At 25.3% G+C, this 22,068-nt stretch overlaps 14 protein-coding genes across 14 annotated transcripts in view, besides 1 other annotated feature; 9 read left to right on the forward strand and 5 right to left on the reverse strand.

The window, feature by feature from the left end:
• Nucleotides 1-24, forward strand: part of EHI_011660 (uncharacterized protein) — a gene marked incomplete at both ends in the record, with an annotated part of 2,493 nt that extends 2,469 nt beyond the window's left edge. Inside the window, one exon of the mRNA XM_001913360.1 lies at nt 1-24. This exon is cut by the window's left edge and continues 2,027 nt beyond it. Coding sequence (XP_001913395.1) covers nt 1-24 — 24 coding nt within the window.
• Nucleotides 25-121: 97 nt separating this feature from the next.
• EHI_011770 (uncharacterized protein) lies at nt 122-2,383 on the forward strand (the record flags this gene model as incomplete). Its single annotated transcript, XM_648698.1, has 1 exon — nt 122-2,383. The coding sequence occupies one exon, from the start codon at nt 122-124 to the stop codon at nt 2,381-2,383; it is 2,262 nt and encodes a 753-aa protein (XP_653790.1).
• A 41-nt stretch (nt 2,384-2,424) lies between these two features.
• EHI_011780 (alpha-adaptin, putative) lies at nt 2,425-5,013 on the reverse strand (the record flags this gene model as incomplete). The annotated part of the gene is made up of 1 exon (XM_648697.1): nt 2,425-5,013. One exon carries the CDS (start codon nt 5,011-5,013, stop codon nt 2,425-2,427), a length of 2,589 nt encoding a protein of 862 aa, XP_653789.1.
• Nucleotides 5,014-5,502: 489 nt separating this feature from the next.
• EHI_011790 (uncharacterized protein) lies at nt 5,503-8,094 on the forward strand (the record flags this gene model as incomplete). The annotated part of the gene is made up of 1 exon (XM_648716.1): nt 5,503-8,094. The coding sequence occupies one exon, from the start codon at nt 5,503-5,505 to the stop codon at nt 8,092-8,094; it is 2,592 nt and encodes an 863-aa protein (XP_653808.1).
• An 813-nt stretch (nt 8,095-8,907) lies between these two features.
• EHI_011800 (uncharacterized protein) lies at nt 8,908-9,729 on the forward strand (the record flags this gene model as incomplete). The annotated part of the gene is made up of 1 exon (XM_648715.1): nt 8,908-9,729. The coding sequence occupies one exon, from the start codon at nt 8,908-8,910 to the stop codon at nt 9,727-9,729; it is 822 nt and encodes a 273-aa protein (XP_653807.1).
• Nucleotides 9,730-10,814: 1,085 nt separating this feature from the next.
• Nucleotides 10,815-11,633, forward strand: EHI_011810 (uncharacterized protein; the record flags this gene model as incomplete). The annotated part of the gene is made up of 1 exon (XM_648713.2): nt 10,815-11,633. The coding sequence occupies one exon, from the start codon at nt 10,815-10,817 to the stop codon at nt 11,631-11,633; it is 819 nt and encodes a 272-aa protein (XP_653805.2).
• A 53-nt stretch (nt 11,634-11,686) lies between these two features.
• EHI_011820 (uncharacterized protein) lies at nt 11,687-12,679 on the forward strand (the record flags this gene model as incomplete). Its single annotated transcript, XM_648712.1, has 1 exon — nt 11,687-12,679. The coding sequence occupies one exon, from the start codon at nt 11,687-11,689 to the stop codon at nt 12,677-12,679; it is 993 nt and encodes a 330-aa protein (XP_653804.1).
• Nucleotides 12,680-12,760: 81 nt separating this feature from the next.
• EHI_011830 (uncharacterized protein) lies at nt 12,761-13,234 on the forward strand (the record flags this gene model as incomplete). Its single annotated transcript, XM_648711.1, has 1 exon — nt 12,761-13,234. One exon carries the CDS (start codon nt 12,761-12,763, stop codon nt 13,232-13,234), a length of 474 nt encoding a protein of 157 aa, XP_653803.1.
• Nucleotides 13,235-13,280: 46 nt separating this feature from the next.
• EHI_011840 (uncharacterized protein) lies at nt 13,281-14,144 on the reverse strand (the record flags this gene model as incomplete). The annotated part of the gene is made up of 1 exon (XM_648710.2): nt 13,281-14,144. The coding sequence occupies one exon, from the start codon at nt 14,142-14,144 to the stop codon at nt 13,281-13,283; it is 864 nt and encodes a 287-aa protein (XP_653802.2).
• A 194-nt stretch (nt 14,145-14,338) lies between these two features.
• On the reverse strand, nt 14,339-15,536 carry EHI_011850 (uncharacterized protein; the record flags this gene model as incomplete). The annotated part of the gene is made up of 2 exons (XM_648709.2): nt 14,339-15,158; nt 15,346-15,536. The coding sequence occupies 2 exons, from the start codon at nt 15,534-15,536 to the stop codon at nt 14,339-14,341; spliced, it is 1,011 nt and encodes a 336-aa protein (XP_653801.2).
• Nucleotides 15,537-15,656: 120 nt separating this feature from the next.
• Nucleotides 15,657-16,096: a repeat region.
• A 350-nt stretch (nt 16,097-16,446) lies between these two features.
• Nucleotides 16,447-18,243, forward strand: EHI_011860 (uncharacterized protein; the record flags this gene model as incomplete). Its single annotated transcript, XM_001913361.1, has 1 exon — nt 16,447-18,243. The coding sequence occupies one exon, from the start codon at nt 16,447-16,449 to the stop codon at nt 18,241-18,243; it is 1,797 nt and encodes a 598-aa protein (XP_001913396.1).
• A 69-nt stretch (nt 18,244-18,312) lies between these two features.
• EHI_011870 (proteasome beta subunit, putative) lies at nt 18,313-19,089 on the reverse strand (the record flags this gene model as incomplete). Its single annotated transcript, XM_648708.2, has 1 exon — nt 18,313-19,089. One exon carries the CDS (start codon nt 19,087-19,089, stop codon nt 18,331-18,333), a length of 759 nt encoding a protein of 252 aa, XP_653800.1. The 3' UTR covers nt 18,313-18,330.
• A 91-nt stretch (nt 19,090-19,180) lies between these two features.
• EHI_011880 (uncharacterized protein) lies at nt 19,181-19,758 on the reverse strand. The gene has a single exon (XM_001913362.1). It carries the CDS (start codon nt 19,745-19,747, stop codon nt 19,211-19,213), a length of 537 nt encoding a protein of 178 aa, XP_001913397.1. The 5' UTR covers nt 19,748-19,758; the 3' UTR covers nt 19,181-19,210.
• Nucleotides 19,759-20,657: 899 nt separating this feature from the next.
• EHI_011890 (peptidase, C54 family) lies at nt 20,658-21,786 on the forward strand (the record flags this gene model as incomplete). The annotated part of the gene is made up of 2 exons (XM_648706.2): nt 20,658-21,220; nt 21,270-21,786. The coding sequence occupies 2 exons, from the start codon at nt 20,658-20,660 to the stop codon at nt 21,784-21,786; spliced, it is 1,080 nt and encodes a 359-aa protein (XP_653798.2).
• Nucleotides 21,787-22,068: the final 282 nt, after the last annotated feature.

The following is a 22,068-nucleotide window of genomic DNA, read 5'->3' on the forward strand; positions in this document are numbered from 1 at the left end:
TATAAAATTAGTTTATGTTATTAACAATACAATAAATTTGAAATACAATTTTTATTTTTCATTGAATGAGGTAATGTAAATATTTATAAAATATTAATCTATTAATTCAAATAATTATTTTATGTATGGAACTAACTACGACTCTCATCTTAAACCTCTTTTCACTGAAGATGAAAATAAAAAAGAAAAATATCCTACTTTATGGAAGTCTATTACAGAATTATCTGTTGAAGAAATAAAACATTTAGATGATATTTATCGAATACTTATTAAAACTAATTCTTTTCCTACTCTTAGTGCTTTTGAGGATCTTTTTAATGAAAATAGAATAACACCAAAATTATTAACTATTAATATGTTAAAAGGGGCAGGATATACTGAATGTAGTATTCCTTTTGGAATAGAGAATGAAAATATACCATTAGATTATAATTTTATTGATGACATGAAAAAGAGAATTAAAAATACACCACCTCAATTAGTCTTAACAATAGAAGAAATTGGGTATCAACTTATTCAATTAAAAGGCAAAACAAATTGTTATTTTAAAGGTGAAATACCTCAAAACCTTCATTTTGGAAGATCAATAAAAGTGTCACCTTCTATTATTTGTGTTTCTAATGATTGTTCATTTATTAAAATTCTTCGTGTGTTGAGTAAATCTGATAATAACACCGAAATACAAACATATTTTAAAAATATGAAAATTAATGACACTTCTGTTAATAGTGAACTTACTTCACAAGGAAGAAATCTTTATTATACCTCAAAACAATTTATTAACTGGTTTGAGGATATTAAGGTATATATAACAAAGAAATTAAATGAATTAAAATGGTACTCAAAAGCCATAATATATATGCATGAATACTTCAAACAATTTTTCACAGAGTATTCAACAGATAAATATGATATTATATTCTTTAATGATTCACAATGTTGTAAATTATCTTTATTATCTCCAATAATTAGTCAATGCATTAAAACTTTAAAAGAAAATCTTAATATTATTAATCAAACTCAAGAAATTCAACAACGAAAGAGAGTAGAAAAAAATTTAAATAATAGAGTTAATCAACTAATAAAGAATTATGAATTTTTAAAATCTATTATTGATAAATTAAAATTAACAAATTCATTATTATCTGATTTATTATTTAATTTACATAAAGAAGAATTTACTCAGTATAATAACTTAATAAATGCTTCATTAACATTACCATCATCAATTGGTCAATATAATCATTCTTCTTCATTAATAAATTGTAACAATATAACTCCACAAATAAAGAATGTTTTGGTTAATATTAACCATGAATTAGAAACTAATGAAATAATTGATGTTGAACTATTTAAAATAAAAAATTGTATTACAGAAAATATTCTCTCTGAATCACTTTCTATTTTGAATTTACCAATTAAAAAAGTATGGAAATATCCACATCAAATATTTATAGATTCAATTCAATTAACTGATTTAGCTTCTGGACTATTAGAGATAAATGAAACAACTAAAGAACAAGTTATTTTTATTGACTCTTTTGAATATATATCAGATGCACTTCAACAATCAAGAATAATTATTAAAAATGATAGTACTGACCATATCTTCTTTGTTCAGAGAGAAAATGTTATTCAACGACATCTTTTTGCAATAAGAGAAGATGGAACACTCTTAAGACCATTAATTAATGAAAATGGTATTTCCAATTCAGAAATGATTAACTGGATTATAGAAATAATTCGAGGTATTTTAATAACAACATACCCACCAAAAAAAATTTATTTTGCAGTACATCAGTATTATAAATTTATATTTTCTGATCTACAAATATTAACGAAATTAAAAACAATTCCTGGAGGTGATATGATAAATGTAATTTATATAGAAGATGCTGTATATCCAATTATTCCAATTAACATCATTTTTAATAAAGTACTTGAACTAATCTTATTCAAAAATCAAAGTTTGACAACTCAGACAATAGAAAATGAAATTAGATATTGTCTAACACCCACGTTCTTAAATACTCTTCTTTATGAATGGTATGAATTACGTAAATTAAAAGCTATTGATTATCGTGTATTAAAAAAACAAATTGATCAATTCACTTACAAACAATCAAACTTTGTTATTATAGATGGAATAAAAGATGGTATTGATGATAATGATCCACCATGTACAATATTTAATTTAGATTGTGTTCCTCCAATATATAGACAAATAATGTTTGATTTATTATGTTCATCTCCTGAATTAAAAAAATGTACATCAAAGAATGATCAAATAGAGTTTATCTCACAATATAAAAACAAATATTTTTTTAATGTCGATGAAATCTTTTTAAATAAAAATGAACCTCAAAAGAGATTATTTAATTGAATAATTTGATATTGGTTATTGTCAGAAATGGAATGTATAAATTATTGTAATGAATATAAAATCAATGCAATAATATCTAAATTCATTTGTTCATTTGATGATGATACAGATAATTCTTTTGAATTAAATTTTAACTGGATTTTAATTTCTCCTAATGAAGGAATAATGCTATGGGTTTCTACTACCTGATCATTTGATTGAAAGACTAAATTATAACGAGAACATAACGATTGAAACTGACCAATAGTTAATAAACAATGTATTGTTGTTTGTTCTGGTAATGAAGAGAATGTCATTTGAGTTGGTTGTTTAAAAAATTTAAGGAGAGTAATTGGTAAAGGTAATGAAACACTGGCTGAAGTAGAATTAAAATGATAATCAAGTTGAAGTTGTGGAGGTTCAAGGAAGGTGGCATTTAATTTAAATTGAATAATATGGTTTATTTGTTGATGAGACTCAATTGTTAAATTGTCTTGTTGAAGAGAAGAAGTTAAACCATCTGGGACAATAATATGGATATTTACAGTAATAGGAAATGGAGATATATTACCATAGAATAATTGAATACCAACAACATTATCAATAACTTTACTTCTATAACCAATTTGAATATTTTGGTCTTGGAAAATAATACCTTCATTAAGACTCATTATTTTTCTATAAATTATTTCTACTTTTTCATATAACCCATTTGGATTTAAAGAATGATAGAAATTGAATTTAAATTGTTTCTTTATAACATTAGGTCTATCATCATTTTTAATTGTTGATGCTTTTTTAAGAGATGGTGTTCCTTTTACTTCATCAATACTTTCTTTATCTTCTACCGTTTTTAATTCTTCTTCAGTTGTATCTTTATAAACCAAAGAGTCAATAACAATAGGAATAATAGAAGGGTGTTCAAGAAGATATAAACATTCCTTAACTCTTTGTTGTAATTCACAATTATTTGAGTATTGGTATTGTATACAAATATTCATAAGAAGGTCTTTTATAGAATTAAATTTCTTTAATAATTTCATTAAAGCAGTAATTATTCTAATTTTTGTAGAATCTTTAATAAATCTAAATTTTAAAATAAGAGCATGAGTTAACGATAAAATATCTTCACAATACTCTCCATATTCTCCAAGTATTAAACAACAAAGTTCAATAAAATTATCACTTCCAAAACTCTTTTTAATAAGTTTTTCTATTAAGAAAATACAATATTTAGTAGCTTCTTGATCATCATGAAGTTTTTTTAATGTTCTATTCCACAATTCAAATGATATATAATTGCCTCCATTAAATGCAATACTCATCATAATATCAACATATTCTTTTCCTTTTAAATATTTCTCTGCTAAAATACATAATTTAAATATTAAGTCTTCTTTTAATTCTATTAAATCTTCATTATTAATCATTTCGTTATATACTTGACAAATGTTTATAACATTTGAACTATCACACATACTAAATAATGTATCAATTACTCTTTTCTTTAATTCAATATCAAAACTTTTACCTAATAATATTACTTTTGCAAATAATTTCTTAGTAGATTCTTTAAATCCATTTTGACATGCAATAATTAATAAGTCAAGGGTTAGATAATTAATGTTAATATCATTCACTTCAAGTAATTTTCCTAATAATGAAATTGATATGTTTGCTAATCTTTTTACTTCAAATTCAAATGAATATTTTATTATTTCTATTTCAATAGAAAATGTAATGTCTCTTTGACTTGAAGGTATTCCAAAAAGAAAGTCAGTAAATCCAATTTGTAAAAATTCTTCACATAATGATTGAAATGAAATTATTTCTCTTTTTTCTATGCAAATTAAAGGAATTAATTTAATTAAAACAATAACTAACCATGGCATAGATACTCCGTGATATGTTATTTCATAATTAGGTTCTGTTAATAACCCTTTAAAAATTTGAACTAAACTTAATGATAAACATTGATATTTTTTTAAATCAACTCCATTATTTTTGTCTTTAAGAATTACTTCATATAATAACTTACATAATGATTGAACAACTCCTAAGTCATATTCTTTTTGAATTAATAACTCAACTTTTTTAATAAACTGCGGTTCAAGATTAATTAAACTAGGAAAGAATTTAAACATTTGTTTTAAAACTAACAACGCTTTCTTTCTAACTATTACTTCATTATTATTAAAAGCTAAATTCATTACAGTTTGTCCAACCACTTCTGCTATTTGTGCATCTGAGATAACAGCTAGAGTTGATAATGTTTCACAAATTACTTCATTCTTGGTGTTTTGAAGATCATGTTGCATTGTGTTAATTAATAAACTGCACGCTCCAGGAACGTTTCTATAACAAGTTAAAAATGTTAGATATCCAGCATGTTTATAAATAAATTTTGAATTAGCTAATGATGTAATAACTTCAACCATCCCATAATCTACTTCATACCCTAATGTATTGATAAAAACTAATTTATATGAATTAATCATTCTATCATGAGCAGTTATCTTTGGATTTGAAAATTCATTTCTTATTTTTGCAAGTTCTTTTTGAATAACCTCTTGCTCTTTTTCTATTGTAGAACAAGAATTTATTTGATTAACAAATTTTCTTATGTCACCATATGTTGTTTTAACACTCATTAATTAAATATGCAAAATTCTAAATTCTTTTATTAAATTTTTTTATTATTCTTATTGTTTTATTTTTTAGTAATTGAATATTTTGTTTTTAAGAAGAATTATGTTATTATTTATTTATGTTTATTGGTTTGAATAATTTTTAAGAAGAATAACTCTCAAAACTTTTCATAAAAAAGACTTTTTATTGGTAATTTTAACTTATCATTATTATAATATAGAAATTGGTTTGTTTCATTCCATTCTTAGAAGTGATTTTAACAATTACAATTTATCAAAAAAGAATAAACCAAAGTTATTACCACTTCCTAAAGTATGGAAAGCTTGTTCAAATAAACGAATGTTGTAGGAGTAACATGACAATTAAATAGGTTAAAAGAATTGAAAAGAGAAAAGATATAACAAAATATTGAAGATGAATAAAAAATCAAACATGAAGAATAACACAAGAATAAGAATTTTACAAAAAAACAAAAAACTAATAAAAGATAAATGGACAAAGATTATAGAGAAACATTGTGGGGGATGGAAGAGGATCATTCATTAAATCAAAGTGATAGTGATGATTTTAGGGATATACTAAGTGATCATTCAGCAAGTATTGATGATGAAGATGATAGTATTGACAATTCTAAACCTAAAACTAGAAAACTTCCTGATGCTGTGAAAAAACTCATTGGAGAAGCGTCAATGTGCTATGTAAAAAAAGAATATTCACAAGCAACAGAATATGCACTCGAAGCAATTAAAATTGCACCACAAATACCTGATAGTTATCATACATTAGGAATGATTTATCTTGATTTAGGAGATACTAAAACAGCACGAGAATACTTTATGATTGCAGCTCATATGAAACGTACAGATGCTGAATTATGGAAACGACTTGCAGATATGTTTAAAGAAGATGGAGATATGGAACAATATTATTATTGTTTAAGTCAAGCCGTATTACATGATTCTAAGAATGTAGAATTATTATGTGAAAGAATAGAAATTGGAAAGAAGATGGAAGATTCAAGGGGAGTATTAATGACATTTCAATATCTTATTTCATTAGATGGATCACCAAATACAGCAAAACAAATTGTTAGTGCATTAATTAGTGAAAAAAGAATGAAAGATGCTAGTTCAGTTGTACTTGGAGCAATAAAACAACGAATGAAAGAAAATAAAAGTATTGATTTAGGATTAGCTAATGTATGTATGGAATTATTATTAGGAATAAATAAATTAGAAACATTTCAAGAATTTGTTAAAGAATATTTTAAATTTGCAGGGATTAATGATGAAAATATTCCAATTGATATGAAAGTTAATTGTTGTCTTTGTAATATTAGATTAGGACAAAAAGAAGAAAGTCAAAAATGTATTGAAATGATGATACAATCTACAACAGCAGAAAATGTAGATTTATCATTATATATTGCTAATGAATTAATGAAAGTAAAGGAATATGAAAGAGCATTAGAATTATTTGAAGTAATTAGAAAAGTTGATGGACAAGATAATGCAATGAATTGGGGGAATTGTGCTATATGTTTATTTAATTTAGGAAAGAAAGAGATTGGAATTGAATTAGCAGAAAAAGCATATCCTGAAATATCATTTAGAGGAGATATTACTATTCTTCTTATGAGACAATATTATAAGAAAAAACAATATCAAAAAGTATTAGAAGTAAGTGAGAATTATTTTTTAAGTTTAGAACAAGGAATAAATGATAGTGTATTTGACAGTTTAGAAGAACAAGAAAATGTTGTTGAAATTCTTAGACTTAAAATGAAGGCTAATTATGGATTAGAAAGATATGAAGAATGTTATGAATCATTTTTATGGTTATTTGGGAAATTATTACAAAAAGAAGAGTTAGATCTTATTCGATCAAGAATTAAATTATTTAGATTTACAAAAAATAAGAAATGGAGGAAAGGAGCAGTTTTAAATCTTCTTGGGATTGATTTACCTGAAGAAGATAAAGAAATAACCAAAAGGATTGTAGATGTTGAAAAAGATGAAAATAGGTTATTTCAAACAAGAAGAAAAAGAAGAAAAGGAACAGAAAGTAATCAAGGGTCAATTATTACAATTACACCTCCAATGCCAAAAGATGGATTAGTTTGGGAAAAACAAGGAGAAGATGAAGATAATAAAAAGAAAGAAGATAATAAAACAGAAGAAATAAATGAATTTACTGAAATAAATCAAATAGAAAGAAAAACACGAAATGTAGATAGAGATAATAAAACAGTTATTGAAGTTGCAGGAGTTTTTGTATTACTTGAAGAAGTTATTGGAATTAGAAAAATTAAAAAATATATTATTTATCATATTAATTGTTCTGCTCATCTTGGATTAATGGAAGAATGTAAAAATACATTAGAAACATTAATTGGATTATATAGAAGTGATGAAGAAATAGAAACATATTTAAGAATATCATATATTAATATTGCTATTGCAAATCAATATTATGATGGAGCAATATTTCAATTAAAATCATTAGGATTATTGTTACCAAAAAGGAAAGATATTTGGTATTATTTTAATAAAGTTATTGTATTATCTAAAAGACAAACAAATCCTACATTACTTAAATATTTTACTAGAATGCATCAAAAATGTCCAAATGAAAGAATAATTACAGTTATTCTAGGAAATTTATTTTTAACAACATGTCAATATAATAAAGCATTACAACAATATTTAAGTGTTTATGAAGAAGAAAAAGAATCTGCTGTTCTTAATTTATCTATTGCTATGGCTTATTTAGGAGATGTACCTAATAGAAATACAATGGATAAATCAATTGCATTTGCAAATACTTTAACATTTATGAAAAGATATCTTATGTTAGGACATTCAAAAAAAGAATGTTATTTTAATGTTGGGAGAATGTATCATCAACTTGATATTTCATATCTTGCATTATATTATTATGAACAAGCATTATCAGTTCTTCCAAATGATCAAAATGAATCATTACTTGATAGAGAAATAGCTTATAATCTTTCATTAATGTATTATAAATCAGGAAATAAAAATCTTTGTATAAAGGTACGTCATAAATACCTTTTATTTTAATAATTACATTGTATTATTTATGGAATTATTTTTTGTTAATAAGATGTAATTATATTACAAATCTTGAAGTAAGGTTCATTATGAATTAAAGTTATTCAAAGATTATTGGTTGTATTTTTAGACTAAAAAAGGTTTTTGAATTTTTGGTAATGGGAAATAAAATTGATTTTTTCCTTTTTGTAAATGAAAATATAAAATAAAGAGATAAAATTATGGTCATTATTATCAATATTTACATATATTCATTTGGGGGTTTGGTGGTGTGAATAGTATTAGAATAATTAATAACCTCCTTAGAAGACAGAAACAATATAAAATAGTAAAGAACCAATAAAGGATTTCAGATATTTTAAAAATAAAAAAGTTTCCAATCAAATTAACAAAATTAAGAATTTGATAGTCTTCCTTTCTTTTTTCAGAACATAGAAGAAAGTGATGTATTATTTTGATACAGTTATTTATTATTAAAAAAAAGTATTTTGAAACAATATTATAACTTTATGTCATCACCTGAAGTTAATAGAGTTAAAATTAAACTAGAATGAATTTAATTGATTCTTTTTGGTGACATAATATCTTGTAAGGAGAGCCAAAACTAATACACTTCTTTTCCAATAAAGAATCAGACAAATTGTGGAAAGAAAGATATAAAATTACTAACAAAAGAAGAAAAGCATTTGGTTATTCATCAGAAAAACTCATACAATCTTCAGAAAAGTAAAAATTTAATGAAACAAAAAACCAAGCAACGTGGAAGACAAAGAAATAAAATAAACAAACTAGGAATAATACATTTAATTGATCAATAGTATCATGAACCCATTAGAATATGCTCAAATGAAACTTATTGTTGGAAAAGTTAATTCTAAACCTAAGAAAGATACATTTAATCTTGATGATAAAAAAGAATGGGATTGTTTAAAAAGATCAAGTAAAACTTTTGAGGCATGTCAACAAGGTGCTCTTTTAGGAGTATTTTCATTACTTGGAATGAAATTAGAAATTGAAAAAGTTTATAAAAAATCAACTAAAACATCTCCTTTACTTAATGTTCGTTATGTTAGTCTTAATAATGAAAGAATAGATATTCATAACAATGTTCAATCTGAATTAGATACAGCTAAACAACGTTGTGATTCAGATAAAAAATGGGCTTCTCGTTTAATTAAAAGATCTATGGATGCTATTGCTTTTGGTAAATTATTAGAAGTTGCAGAAAAAGCATCTATTCAATGTCAAATGAAAAAAACAAGAAAAGCTGAATTTACTGTTGTAATGCAAAAAGTAAAATCAATTTCAACAATTATTAATGGATTTTCTTATCTTCTTGATAAAGAACATATTAGAGATTTTGGTTTAGCTGTAAATCATTATATTGTTCAAAAAATGGCAGGTTCAAATAGAAAAACTTGTCTTTCTGAAAGAATTATTTATGTACAACCAAATGATTTTACTATATTACAATTATTTAAAAAATATGTAATGAAAACTTTTAATAAATTAAGTGCTTTTACTCCTGTTAAAAGTGAATTATTAGAATATGATGGTTCTTGTTTAGAAGTAAAAAGTCTTTGTATTGATTCATCAAATACTTCTGATGATATTCATAAATTTTCTTTCACTTGTCATATATAATATTATTATTATCTTATTTATTTCCTTCTAATTAACTTACTTGGTGTATTTTGTTCTTTCTCTATTCTTTGATTAATCAATTAACTTCTTTCCTTTTCCTATCTTTCATTTTTTTTCTTATTAACAATTCCTTTTTGTATTTTTACTTTTCTTTTTTTCTTTTATTTCATCATAAATTCATCTCTTTTACTAAAACTAAATTCTTCTTTGAGTTAATACATCTTATGACCAATTAACAACACTCATTTCATTTCTTTATTTAATTTCTTTATTATTCTAACTATTTCTAATTGAATCTTATTATAACAATTTGTCTATATAAATATATAAATGAATAAGTCATTTCCCTCATAATTAATCGAAACTATTTTCTTATCATTTTGTCTTCTGACACTAAAAACTCAAAACATTTTCTTTCGTTTCATCAAAATACCCTATTTCTTTCATTCAATATCTTATATTAATCTATTCCACAAAACAAAAATCTTTTTTCATTATTAAGCTAGTTCATTTTCATAATTGATTTATTTTTCTTATTATCTTCTTCATTTATTCTATTTTTGTTTTTTTTTTCATAATTCGACTGTTATTATTGTGTTATTCAAATAACATTTTTTATTTTTGTTCTGAATTTAAAAAAAAAACAATCTTATAAATGATATAAGATAATGACGTGGAGACCCGTCAATTCTTCAATTTGGAGTTCTTGACTGCAATCTGGAATAAAGAAGAAGCTTGAAAAACTAAGAGATAGAACTATTTAAGGACAGAACTGAAAGGAAAAAAACCATTGAAAATACAAAATGCCATACGAACATGATAAACACGCTACTGATAAATTTGGTTACAGAACCACTACTGATAAGAAAGGAGGAGCTGGAGCTCATTCATGGGGAAAAGTAGATGATACTGAAACATGCCCAGCTGCACTTGATAAAAATGATCCAAACTATGATTCTGAAGAAGAAAAGAAACAAAAGAAATGAATTTTCGGGTAGTGATTCTGTACTCTAAAAACAATTAATTCAGTTTTATTCTAATGTTTTTATTAATTATTTTTCTTAACTCTAAAATAATATATATTTATGTTAAAACATATACTTTTCATTTTATTATTTGTGATTCTAAATTCTTATGCCTTGTATTATCCATCTAATCCTAATATCCCATCAATGAATAAAATAAAATATGATTACCAATTACCCTTTGACTTAATTGATTTGAAAACAAAAACAAAAGATAATGAAATTGTCCATTTGTATTATGGAATTCATCCTAATTCTTCTCAGTTGTTAGTATTATTCCAAAGTAATGCAGGTTGTTTTCTTGATAGATTATTTCTCCTTAAATCTTTTTACTCTAAATTCAATATAAGTGTAGGAATATTGTCATATCGTGGATATGGAAATTCAACAGGAAAACCATCTGAACAAGGATTTATTGAAGATGCACTAGCCTCTCTTTCTCATTTAAGCAAAGATGGAATTCCTATTCAAAACATCACCATTATAGGAAGATCCATTGGAGTTGGTGTTGCATTAAGTGTTGCTCAAATACTTCCTATAAAAAAACTTATTCTTGAAAATGGATTTACTAATCTTGTTGACTTTCTTCCAAATTTACAAAACAATGAAGTTATGATTCGTGACCCATGGTTAAATGAACAGAAGATTGAGACAATTAATAAGAAAACTTCAATTTTATTTTTATTATCAGAAGGAGATGAAATAGTTCCACCTTGGATGACCAGAAAAATGGAAATGAAAGCACGAAGTATGGGTATTCAAACAAAGTTAGTTTCATTTCCAGGAGCAAGACATATGCAACTTCCTTATTATGATAATTATTATCGAGTAATCAAGGAATTTTTAATTGAACAAAATCAAGGAGACTTTTCAAAATAAGATGAAAAGAAAAATAAATATATTGGCGTTCTTTTACATAAGTCAATCAATACATGACTATACTAATTACATTATTAATTTGTTTTGGTTTAATCTCTGTTTTGGTTTGGTCAAAAACAAAAAAACAATATTATCAATTTGGAATTGGTAAAAAGGAATTAAGAGATAAACTTGGAAAAGTTCTTTTTAATACTGAAGTTAAATTAATTGTTTCTACTACTGTAATTGAAGGAATTATTGAAATGTATATTGACAATGATGTAATGATATTCACCCCTTTAACTTATGATATTTTAAGTCCAAATGATGTAGTTATAATTCCATTAAAAGAACATATTGAATTGTATCAAACGTTTGGTCCTATTAAATGGGATCAACGAAATTTATTATTGATTCAAAATAACAATAGAATTTCACAATTTCATTCTGACCGTATCTTTCTTCGTTTTCGTTACTCTCATGAATTAGAAATATGGTATGCATTCTCTCAGAAATCAATGAAAATTCCTTTTCCTTTATTTACTCCATCTTTGAAAATAGCTGATTTTCTTTGTTATATTACTTGTCTCAAAATATATTATTTAAATCATCAACTGGATTGGTTTAACTCAAAAATACCTTTTAGGTTCATTCCTTTCTTTAAAATCCATTCTATAACAATTCAAACTATTCCAACATCTCATTCTAAAGTCTTAACTTCATTTGATAGTTCTATTGAAATTGAAATGACATTTTCTTCAAAAAATTGGAACTTATTCAAATGTTCTTTTATTCTTCTTAAATTTTCATTATTTGCAATCCCTTTCACTCTTAGAATTCCTTATCTCTCAACTTCATTTCATTTAAGAATGGACCAACTTGGATCTAATCATTGTTGGCTTGAGATTTTACCTTTTCAATTCTGTGTGTTTATTTTTACACTCGGTGATTATCTTATACTTCCATTACTCTCTCTTATACTCAACTTATTACTATTCATTCTTTCTTCTTACTTTATTGGAAAAGTTTATGAATTCCAAATCAAAAATGAATATAATGTTTGTTAAATTAACATCTTGATAATTATCTTCACTGAAAGATGGTTTTAGGTTTTGAAGATAAAACTAAAAAAAAACATTATTTGAAATATGAAAAGAGTATGGAATGGTATAGTTCAGTGGATGGGAAAGAAACAAAAAGTTGAAGACAAACCATCAGACTTAGTTTTACCTGCCGAAGAAATGGAAGAAAGTTTATTCTGGGAGTTATTAGTTATGTTGAGTGAAATGAAAGAGTGTGGTTGTTTTGAAGAAGGAAAAGAAGAAATTATGAAATGGCAACAACACTTTGAAAACCAAATAAAAATTAAAGAGTATGAAGAAAAGAGCATCCTCAAAAAAACCCCAGAAGAAATCACTGTAGAGGAAAATGCAAAGATAGAAAATTTAGAAAAGAAGATGGTTGATGTGTCAAGAAAACTTGAACAACTTGAAAAGGAGGTTTCTTTTGAAGACAATAACACAATTAACAACGACTCAGAAGACGAAGAAATTCATAAATCAAGTATTTTTAGAGATCATTATAACAAAGAAAAAATTGTACGTATTGCACAATTAAAATAAAAAAGTAATAATAATATCATTTGCAAAGAAAATTGATTGATTTTTATTATTGATTTAATGTTGATAAGTCTAATACTTCATTAACTAATTTAGTATCATCTTGTGATGTTGCTAAATGTTCCAAACATTCTCTAAATGCAGGAATCTCTTCATAGGTTGAATGGTTAATAGCAATTCTAAGAAGAACAATAAGGGTTAAACACATTTTATGCATTACCACATCATTTGTATAATTATTTTGTCTACATAATGATGGAAATACATCAGAAAGCATTACATTGAGATCATTAATATATAGATATTTTTCAGCTTCTTTTTGAGAATAAAGAATATTCAAAACGTCAAGACAAATAGAGTACATTGACTCTTTATACTCAGTAAATATTAATTCTAATATTAGTCCTTGAGTTAATCTTCCACTTGAGAATGACTCACTTTGTATAATATTAGAAATACACTCAGAGTATATTACTAGAATTTTATGAATCAATAAAAATCCATTATTTAATGTTTTTGTTGGATGTTGATCTTCATCTAATACCATGGATATAGTATCACATATTTTATTGATAATATCTTCACTTGGTTTTTTATCTTGGATCGATTTCTGGAGTAAACTTAAAGTCCAATCAGTAAATGGTCTTTCAAAGTAGAATGGTAACTTAATATAAATATCTTCTAAATGACTTTTAATAAATGTTTCATAAAACTCTCTTTTGTAATTCAAATATAATACCAATCCTTTTAATGCCAATCCTTTTTCCTCTTCTGATAATTCATCCTCAAACACCATCTTATAATATAATTTTGGAATTTCATAATCCATTTTTTCATGAGTTTCTAATACATCAATAGAACTTTCAAGTTGATTAATTAATTCTTCAAATTCGTTTGATTGTTCTTCTGACATATTTGAAAATTAAATTATATTTTTTTTGAAGTTCTTTTTTTTCTAATTATTAATTCTTTCTTTTTCTATGAAAAGGTTATTTCTTTTTAGAAAACAAGATATCATCAACTCAATTGATTTAAAAAAATAACCAGATAGAATGAAAAAATAAGTTAGTTGTCATTAACACTTTTCTACCTCCTTTTAGAAGATGTTTAAACATGTTCAGCACATTCTTTATGTACTAATTTACCATTTTTGCCTGCAATAACATTCTTGAAATGTAACCCATCATCGGATATTTCAAATTTCTCCTTACAAATATCACAGTTCATTGAATGTTCATCAATTGGATATAAAACAACTTGTGACTGTTCAGGAATCTCTTCAACCTTTTGTGGTGCTTTTGCTTCTTCTTCTTTATCTGCAGCAAAAGCTTGAATAGTTGCATGTTCTGAAATAGGTTCAGTAATCCAAGTATTGGACGATACATACCAATCTCTACTAATACCATCTTTTAGGGAATCACATCGTTGATGCCATTGTTTATGTTGGTCGATATTATGACAATGAACTCCACAAATATCACATTGAGGGTCTAAATTATATTTTCTTGTGATTGTAGTTGTTTTTTGAATAGGCTCTGAGATTGGTTCAAGCTGTACTTCTTTTGGCTCTTGGTTATTCGAACTTTTCATTAAATCAATAGCATCAACTTCATTTACATTCGGTGTTGGTTCTATTGGAGGTTCTGGACGTTGTTCAACAACACTTTGAATATATGGGTTTGTTGCTATTTCTTCATCAATGCCAATAGAGGGTAGTTCAGGGTTTTCGTAAAGATTAACCATCCTTTTTTGTGGTGGCATTGTTGCTTGATTGAAACCCTCTGGTTCTCTTTTCATTGGTTGTTGACTTAGGTATTGTTGATATTGAGCTGGTGGTTGTGGTAATTGTTGTAGTTGTTGTGGTGGGATTTGTTGGTAATACTGTTGTGGTGGTGGTTGAATAATTGGTTCAGGTGGGTTGATTTGTCTGATGATTGATTGAATAATTTATTTGGAAATGAACCGTGCCTGTGTTGAGGGAGTTGATAATATATTGTGTTAGTTGCTGATGACATCCATGATAAACGTCAACCACTTTCTCGTTTAATCCTGGACAAATGAACTGAAGATAAGTTCTAGTTGAGTCGTTCTTTACAATTGAGTCAATCACATACAAAACATATACCTGTTGTTCTGGGCTATGACCAAATCGAAGTAATGAGGTATTGATAATATCCACAATTTCTTGTGCTCGTGCGATACTCTGAATTGCAGTGAAAGTTAAGAATTGGATACGAGAAGAATCATTATCAATTTCTGATATAACGTTGTTGAAGATTGTGACAATATCCATTTGAGGATTCATCAATTGTTAAAAAGTAATTAGAGTGATCTTTTAATTAAAAGGTAAAAAATAATATAATATGATAAAACATATTATAAGAAAACTATTTAATTAAATATTCTTTTATTATATTTCAAACTTAAAAAAATTATCATTAATAGATATATTCATAACTTGATTTTATAATTATCTAGAACTGCTTGTTTTATCAGTTTAATACTACTCACTTCTATTCTGTTATTCATTTCTATCATATTTAATCATATTATTATTGTTTTCTAATATTCTATTATATTTGAATGTGTAAAACATTAGATTTTTTATCTTTGTAATAATGATTCCTCTTAGTGTCTTATTCAAATCTCTTTGTATTTTAATACCTGTGATAATCTTACTTATTAGTTGTATAGTAAATCATTTATCGTTAATATCATACTGATAATAGCTGCAATTTATTTGTTTGTTTTTGATTACTTTTTATTGACATTCTTTATATGTTTACTTTGTAAATACAATGGTACTTCTATCTTTCTATCTTGACATATATCAGCATCATTAATGTGTCTCTTTTTATTTCTCATGGTGTATTAAGATTTTTCCATTTGTTTTTGGTAGAAACATGTTCAACATAAAGCATTTATTGTATCTATGAAATTCCAAAAGATAGTATGTTCATTTGTGTTGGTTGTTGTTAGTTTACAAAAGCAATTTGATAAAAAAAGAGTGAGAAGAGAATGGAGAAAGACACATTAAAGAGAAATTAAGTTATATATTACAAAATATAGATTTGATGTAAATCTATAAAGGATAATTCTGAGATTTTATGAAATTTCCGAAAAGATGGTATAGTAAAAGAATAATAAAAAATAGAAAAAGAGAAAGAAAAAAAATTGTAAAAAAGAAAAGAAAAAAGAATTAAAAGGGAAAAGATATGGAGGAAAGTCCAATTTATATTACTGATTTTCATATCACAGAAGACTCAAAGCCAATTCAAATCATTAATAAAGACTCTAATGGAATTTGCTATTTCATTATTCCATCAAAATCAAATAATCAAATATACCAAATAAATAATTCAGATACTCAACCATTTGAACAAATCAACATTTCTCAAACTCAACTTAAAGACAATGGAGAAAATAAATCATTATTTGAACGAATTTTTACAAGTTCAATATCCAAACATGACAACAATGAGACGATTATTCATCATTTTGTTAGGTTTCAAACACCAAAACAAAATATTGTTGCATATTGTTATGATGAAAAAATATTATTTATTAATACTTCACGACAAATTAGTAAAGTTCATTTATTAGAGAAGTTAAGGCAATTAGCAATTGTAGGAAAACATATTATTTGTTTGTATCATGGGTCAGTTCAAATGTTAGATTTCAATGGATCAACAGTTTCTTGTGAAAGATTTCCAAAACCAACATTTTCAAGTATATTTAAATATTTAGTATTTAATACATACCTCTCTATTGGAGGGAAATTTACATTAACAGTCCTTTCTCTCAGTGATTATATTCGTCCATTTCGCAGTATTGTAATAGAAAATCCTAATGTATCTAAAGTTAAAAGTACAACAGTACCTATATTTCAAATCATTGAAATTTATGGTGCTATTGTTTGTTTTGTTTATTTTCCATTTAGTCAAATTGCATCTTTTCTTATTATTGATAATACTAAAAGAATAAATAAACGAGGACTAGATCATATTGATGTAGAAGTTCAAGCATCAATGAATTATATAGTCTTTGTTGTAGATAATTTAGTATTATTAACAAATAGAAAGCAAGTATCATTATATGATTTTCATAATAAAGAATATTGTATTTTACAAAATGCTAAATGTTCATTTGAAATGAAAGACTCTATTGAAAATAATATTTATAATCAACGTTTTCTTATTGATCAAAGCAATGGATGTATTAGGAAATTCAATTTAGAATATTATTTGTATTATAAAATTGTTGAACAAAAAATGAGTATAAGTCATAATAAACAAACAATTAAATCAGTCAGAAATCTTCTAAGAAGAAATGGAGCAGGGTCAATAGCAATTGATGTATTAAGTCAAATGATTGATTTACGTTATGATCTTTCTTTTATGTCAAAAGTGTTAGTAGCTATCCTCCGAATGAATAAAAAGAAAGAACAATGTGCTATTGATTTAGATAAACTTAAATATCAAATTTTATTAAACCTTCCTATTGATGGAGAATATGAAATAGTTCAATATTCTATTGATTTAATGTTAGAATATATTCAAGTCTGGCTTGCTTCAAATGAACATCCAGAAGTTGCAGTTTTATTAAGATTAATAGAAGCATTAGATAAAATTAAACAATACTCTATCCTTCTTAATCTTATTACATTTGGAGTCTTTCCTGATAATGAAATTATTGCAACTCAAATTATTTTTTTAAAAAATAAATATAATGGTGTGTTTCAATTAGGACTTGACATGTTAAAAAGACTAGAAAAACATCAAACAATTTGTTATTGTCTAAATTATTTTGGAATGCAAGAAGAAGCTAGAAGATATGCTTTTCAACATAAAGTAAATTGGTCCTCAGTAGTAGGTTCTTCAAATAAATTTGACAATGTATTATTTGATTATCAATTACATCAATTAGATCAACCAGACATTTATTTTGTTCCAACAACACCAATGTTATCAAGGTCTCAAACTTCATTGTCATTGTCTACTCCAAAAATGTAAATGTTTTTCACAACACTAAAACTATATTTTTTTATGTTTATTTTTCAATAATAAACAAACAATTCTTTTGTATTAAATTACTTTAAATTAATCTTCTTCCATTTGTCCATGCTTTTGATATTCTTCTATATTGTAATGATCATAATATAAATCATAACAATCATTTCTTGATATTAATCTCCATCCATCTTTATCTATGAAGATTACATTTACATTTCCTCCTGATGCAACATCACGATGTGTAGCATGAAAAATTGCTCGACGTGCTAACTCAATAGCTTTTTCTTTTGGCATATTATAATCATATTCAGAATCAATAAGAGATACAGCATATGGTGATCCACTTCCAACAGAAAACAAATGTCCTGGGATTCTAACTCCTCCATCTTCTACATAAAAAATGTGAGGTCCTGTTTTATCATATCCACAAATCATTGATCCAACACTTAAATTATAATTACGATATTGATACAATATATTTGCTAACATCTTTGATGCTGCTGCAACACTAATTGGTGGTTTATTTCTTAACTCAAATAATCGGCATTGTCTTGTTAATTCTCGTTCCCAATATGCACAATCTGCTGCACCTCCTGCCATTGTACCAATTATATGACTAGTAATAGGAATATATTTTTGTACACTACCAGATGAAATAAAAGCACCACGAGTGGCTCTTGAATCAACAGCAACAATAATTCCTTCTTTAATAATCATTGAAAGAGTAGTTGTTCCATGTTTATGTTCAGTAAGTGCCTTAGGTAGACTTAACTCTTTACAGGGTAAAATCACTCTTTCCTTTTTAGTTTCTTTTTGTTTATTTAAATCCTTAATAAGGCTTTCCATACTTATTTAATGGTTAATTTGTTTTAAGTTCTTTTTCTTTTTTTCTCTTGAAGTTTTTATCATTTTTATTTTTTCTTTAATAACATAAAATAAACTCAATAACACAAAAATTACATTCTTGTTAAACATGACTTGCTGATCGTTCAATTTGTTGTTGTGCATCTTTTAATTTGGTAATCAAATCTTCCATTTCTTCATGTGTGCAAACAAAGTCAAGTTTCCCCTCATTGTTTTGTTCTTTTGTTTTAAGTGTAACAAGAAAGACAGGACTAATTTCTTTATGCTCAGGACGAACAAAAAAGTCTAATTTCCAACTCACTCCTATAATCTTTGTTAATATTGTTGTTGTTTCTTTTAAGATATTCCTAAGCACCTCCTTATGCAAATCATATATCTCTGCTAAAACACTTCTTTTCTGTTTATTCCCAATTTCGTTTGCTTCTAATACTTCCATAAATTGATCCTTTTCAATATCATTTTTTGCTCCTTCCAAAAAGACAAGGCAAATACACTCATATAATGTATCACTTCTACTATCCATTTCATCTCCATTACAAATTTCTTGCACAATATTTTCACATTGTGTTTTTAATTGGTCTTCAGAAAGAACAGTAAGTTCTTGATTTAATTCTTTACAAACACCATCAGGTATTTCCATTTAATAAACTGAAAATAAATAAAAAAGTTCATCATCCTTTTTTGAAATTTCTTTCTTTAAATTATCTTCTATCTCGTTTTAATTTGTTTATATCTACCAATCAAGAATGAATTGTCTGTCTTTAAATTAAACCACATACACAAAAATGAACAAAACCTATGTAAGACATTAAATCTTTTATTAATTCAAAATTTTTAAGAATTTGTTGATAAATAAATGTTTAGTACGTTGGTTGGTATTCCGACTAAAAGTTTCAATTAATGAAGTTGGTGTATGTACTTATTATTTTATTTAATGAAAAAGTAATATTATTGATTTAGAGAAAAGTATTATTATTCATATTGTCAGAAATAAAAACTAACAATACAAAAATTAATTATACCAATGCAAATATTGACATAACTTATTAAAAAAATTTAATTGTTTATAATATAATTATTCAAAAATTATATATTAAAATTATTACTTAGTTTCTTTTTACATTACTAAGTATCAGTATTTATGCTTAATTCTGAATCTTTTTTATCAGTTATAAATACTCAGAAAGAGATAGTAATGTTATTATATAATCATTGGTAGACTGACTATATGATAATATAATAATTAAAAAAAAAGTATTAAATGAGATTAATATAATAGAATAGTATAATTACTATAATTATATATATCAATTGGATATATTAGTTCAAGTCTAATCTATCCAAATAAACTCAAATTAAATAAATTAAATATAAAAGAGATATTTTTTATGTTTTCAAAAATGACAGAAAGTATGGTATTAGATATTATTAAAAGAAGAAGAATAGAAAAAGACAAATAAAAATAGTTGAAGAAAGAAAAATGGTAGAGAAAATTGTATTTTTAGATTAGTTAAATTTTTCAAAAAAATCTGAACTTGAAATAAGTAAAAATGTCTTATTTCCAGAAACTTGTACAGCATGGAAGTTATAATATTCTTAGTAAATTCTATAATCAAATAGGTCATGAAGATGAACAAAAACCAATATTTGTTGGTGGATGTTCATTTTATATTCTTGGAGTTGAATTTAAAACTAAACAAATGGATAAACAATTAGCAGAACAACCACCAGAAGTTTATCTTCAGTACAGTTCAGCGGCAACATTTTTTCGAATATCAAATTTATTTTGGATGACATACCGTTCAGGGTATGAGAAATTACCAAATTCATCATTAACAACAGATGTAGGATGGGGGTGTACTATTCGTGCTATGCAAATGATGATAGCCAATGCAATGGAAACAATCGTATATTCTGGTGCTCTTAATAATACACAAACACCATACATACCAACAAAACAAGAGGTAATGAATGTATTAATTCCATTTATTGATTCACCTAATTCAACAACTCCATTATCAATTCATCATGTTTATGAATCTCGTTTTGTAGTAGAAAAAAATAAATCTGGAGTAAATTATTTAGCTCCATCAGTTGTTGCAAAAGCTTATTCGTTTGTTGTTATTCATTAGATAAACAAAAATTAGTTATTTACTTATTAGAGGTCTTGTTAATTCATGGAAATTATGTCCTATTAGATGTGTTATGTGTTCAAATGTTTCAATACCAACTCATGAATTAAGTAAACTTCCTTTTAAACCAACTCTTGTATTTCTTCCTATTGTATTAAATCATTTAATTCATTCTAAATTACAACAAATTTATAAATCAAAATTGTTTGCTGGTATTGTTGGTGGAATGGGAGACAGAGCAATTTTTGTTTTTGGATTTCATGCATTACAGTTTCTTTATCTTGACCCACATATTGTACAACCATCATTTAAATCATTTACTGAAATAGATACAAAGTCTTATTCTCCAATTGGTACAAATAGATTTAGTGTTCATACAATAGACCCAACTAAATTAGATGATTTTTGTACTTTCGGATTTCTTATTAAAAATCTTCACGAGGTTGATGATTTTATGAAATTGGCAAAAGACGTTTTTGAAATATCAAATGATAAAGAATTGAGAACTTCTCACGATTTAAATGGTTTTGAAGTATTAGATTTTTAGTTGTTGTTTAATTTAGTTCATGAAAAATATTCTATTGAAATTATTTTTGTTATATAAACAACAAAATTATATTCATACAACAAAATTTAAAAGTATAACAAAATAAACTTTCAATTTTTTAATTAAAAAAATAATAAAAACAAAATACATATAATTTATTATCCACAACCTATCTGAAGAAAATTTTAAAAGTCTATTCAATAACTTAAAGACAAACAATAAATTTATTTTTATTTGTATCGATTGAAAGAATTTATTTTGGTGATGTGTATTTTAATTCTA

The sequence above is a fragment of the Entamoeba histolytica genome, genomic scaffold (assembly GCF_000208925.1).
Source record: "Entamoeba histolytica HM-1:IMSS scf_1104750516417 genomic scaffold, whole genome shotgun sequence".
In the NCBI taxonomy this organism is placed as follows: domain Eukaryota; phylum Evosea; order Mastigamoebida; family Endamoebidae; genus Entamoeba; species Entamoeba histolytica.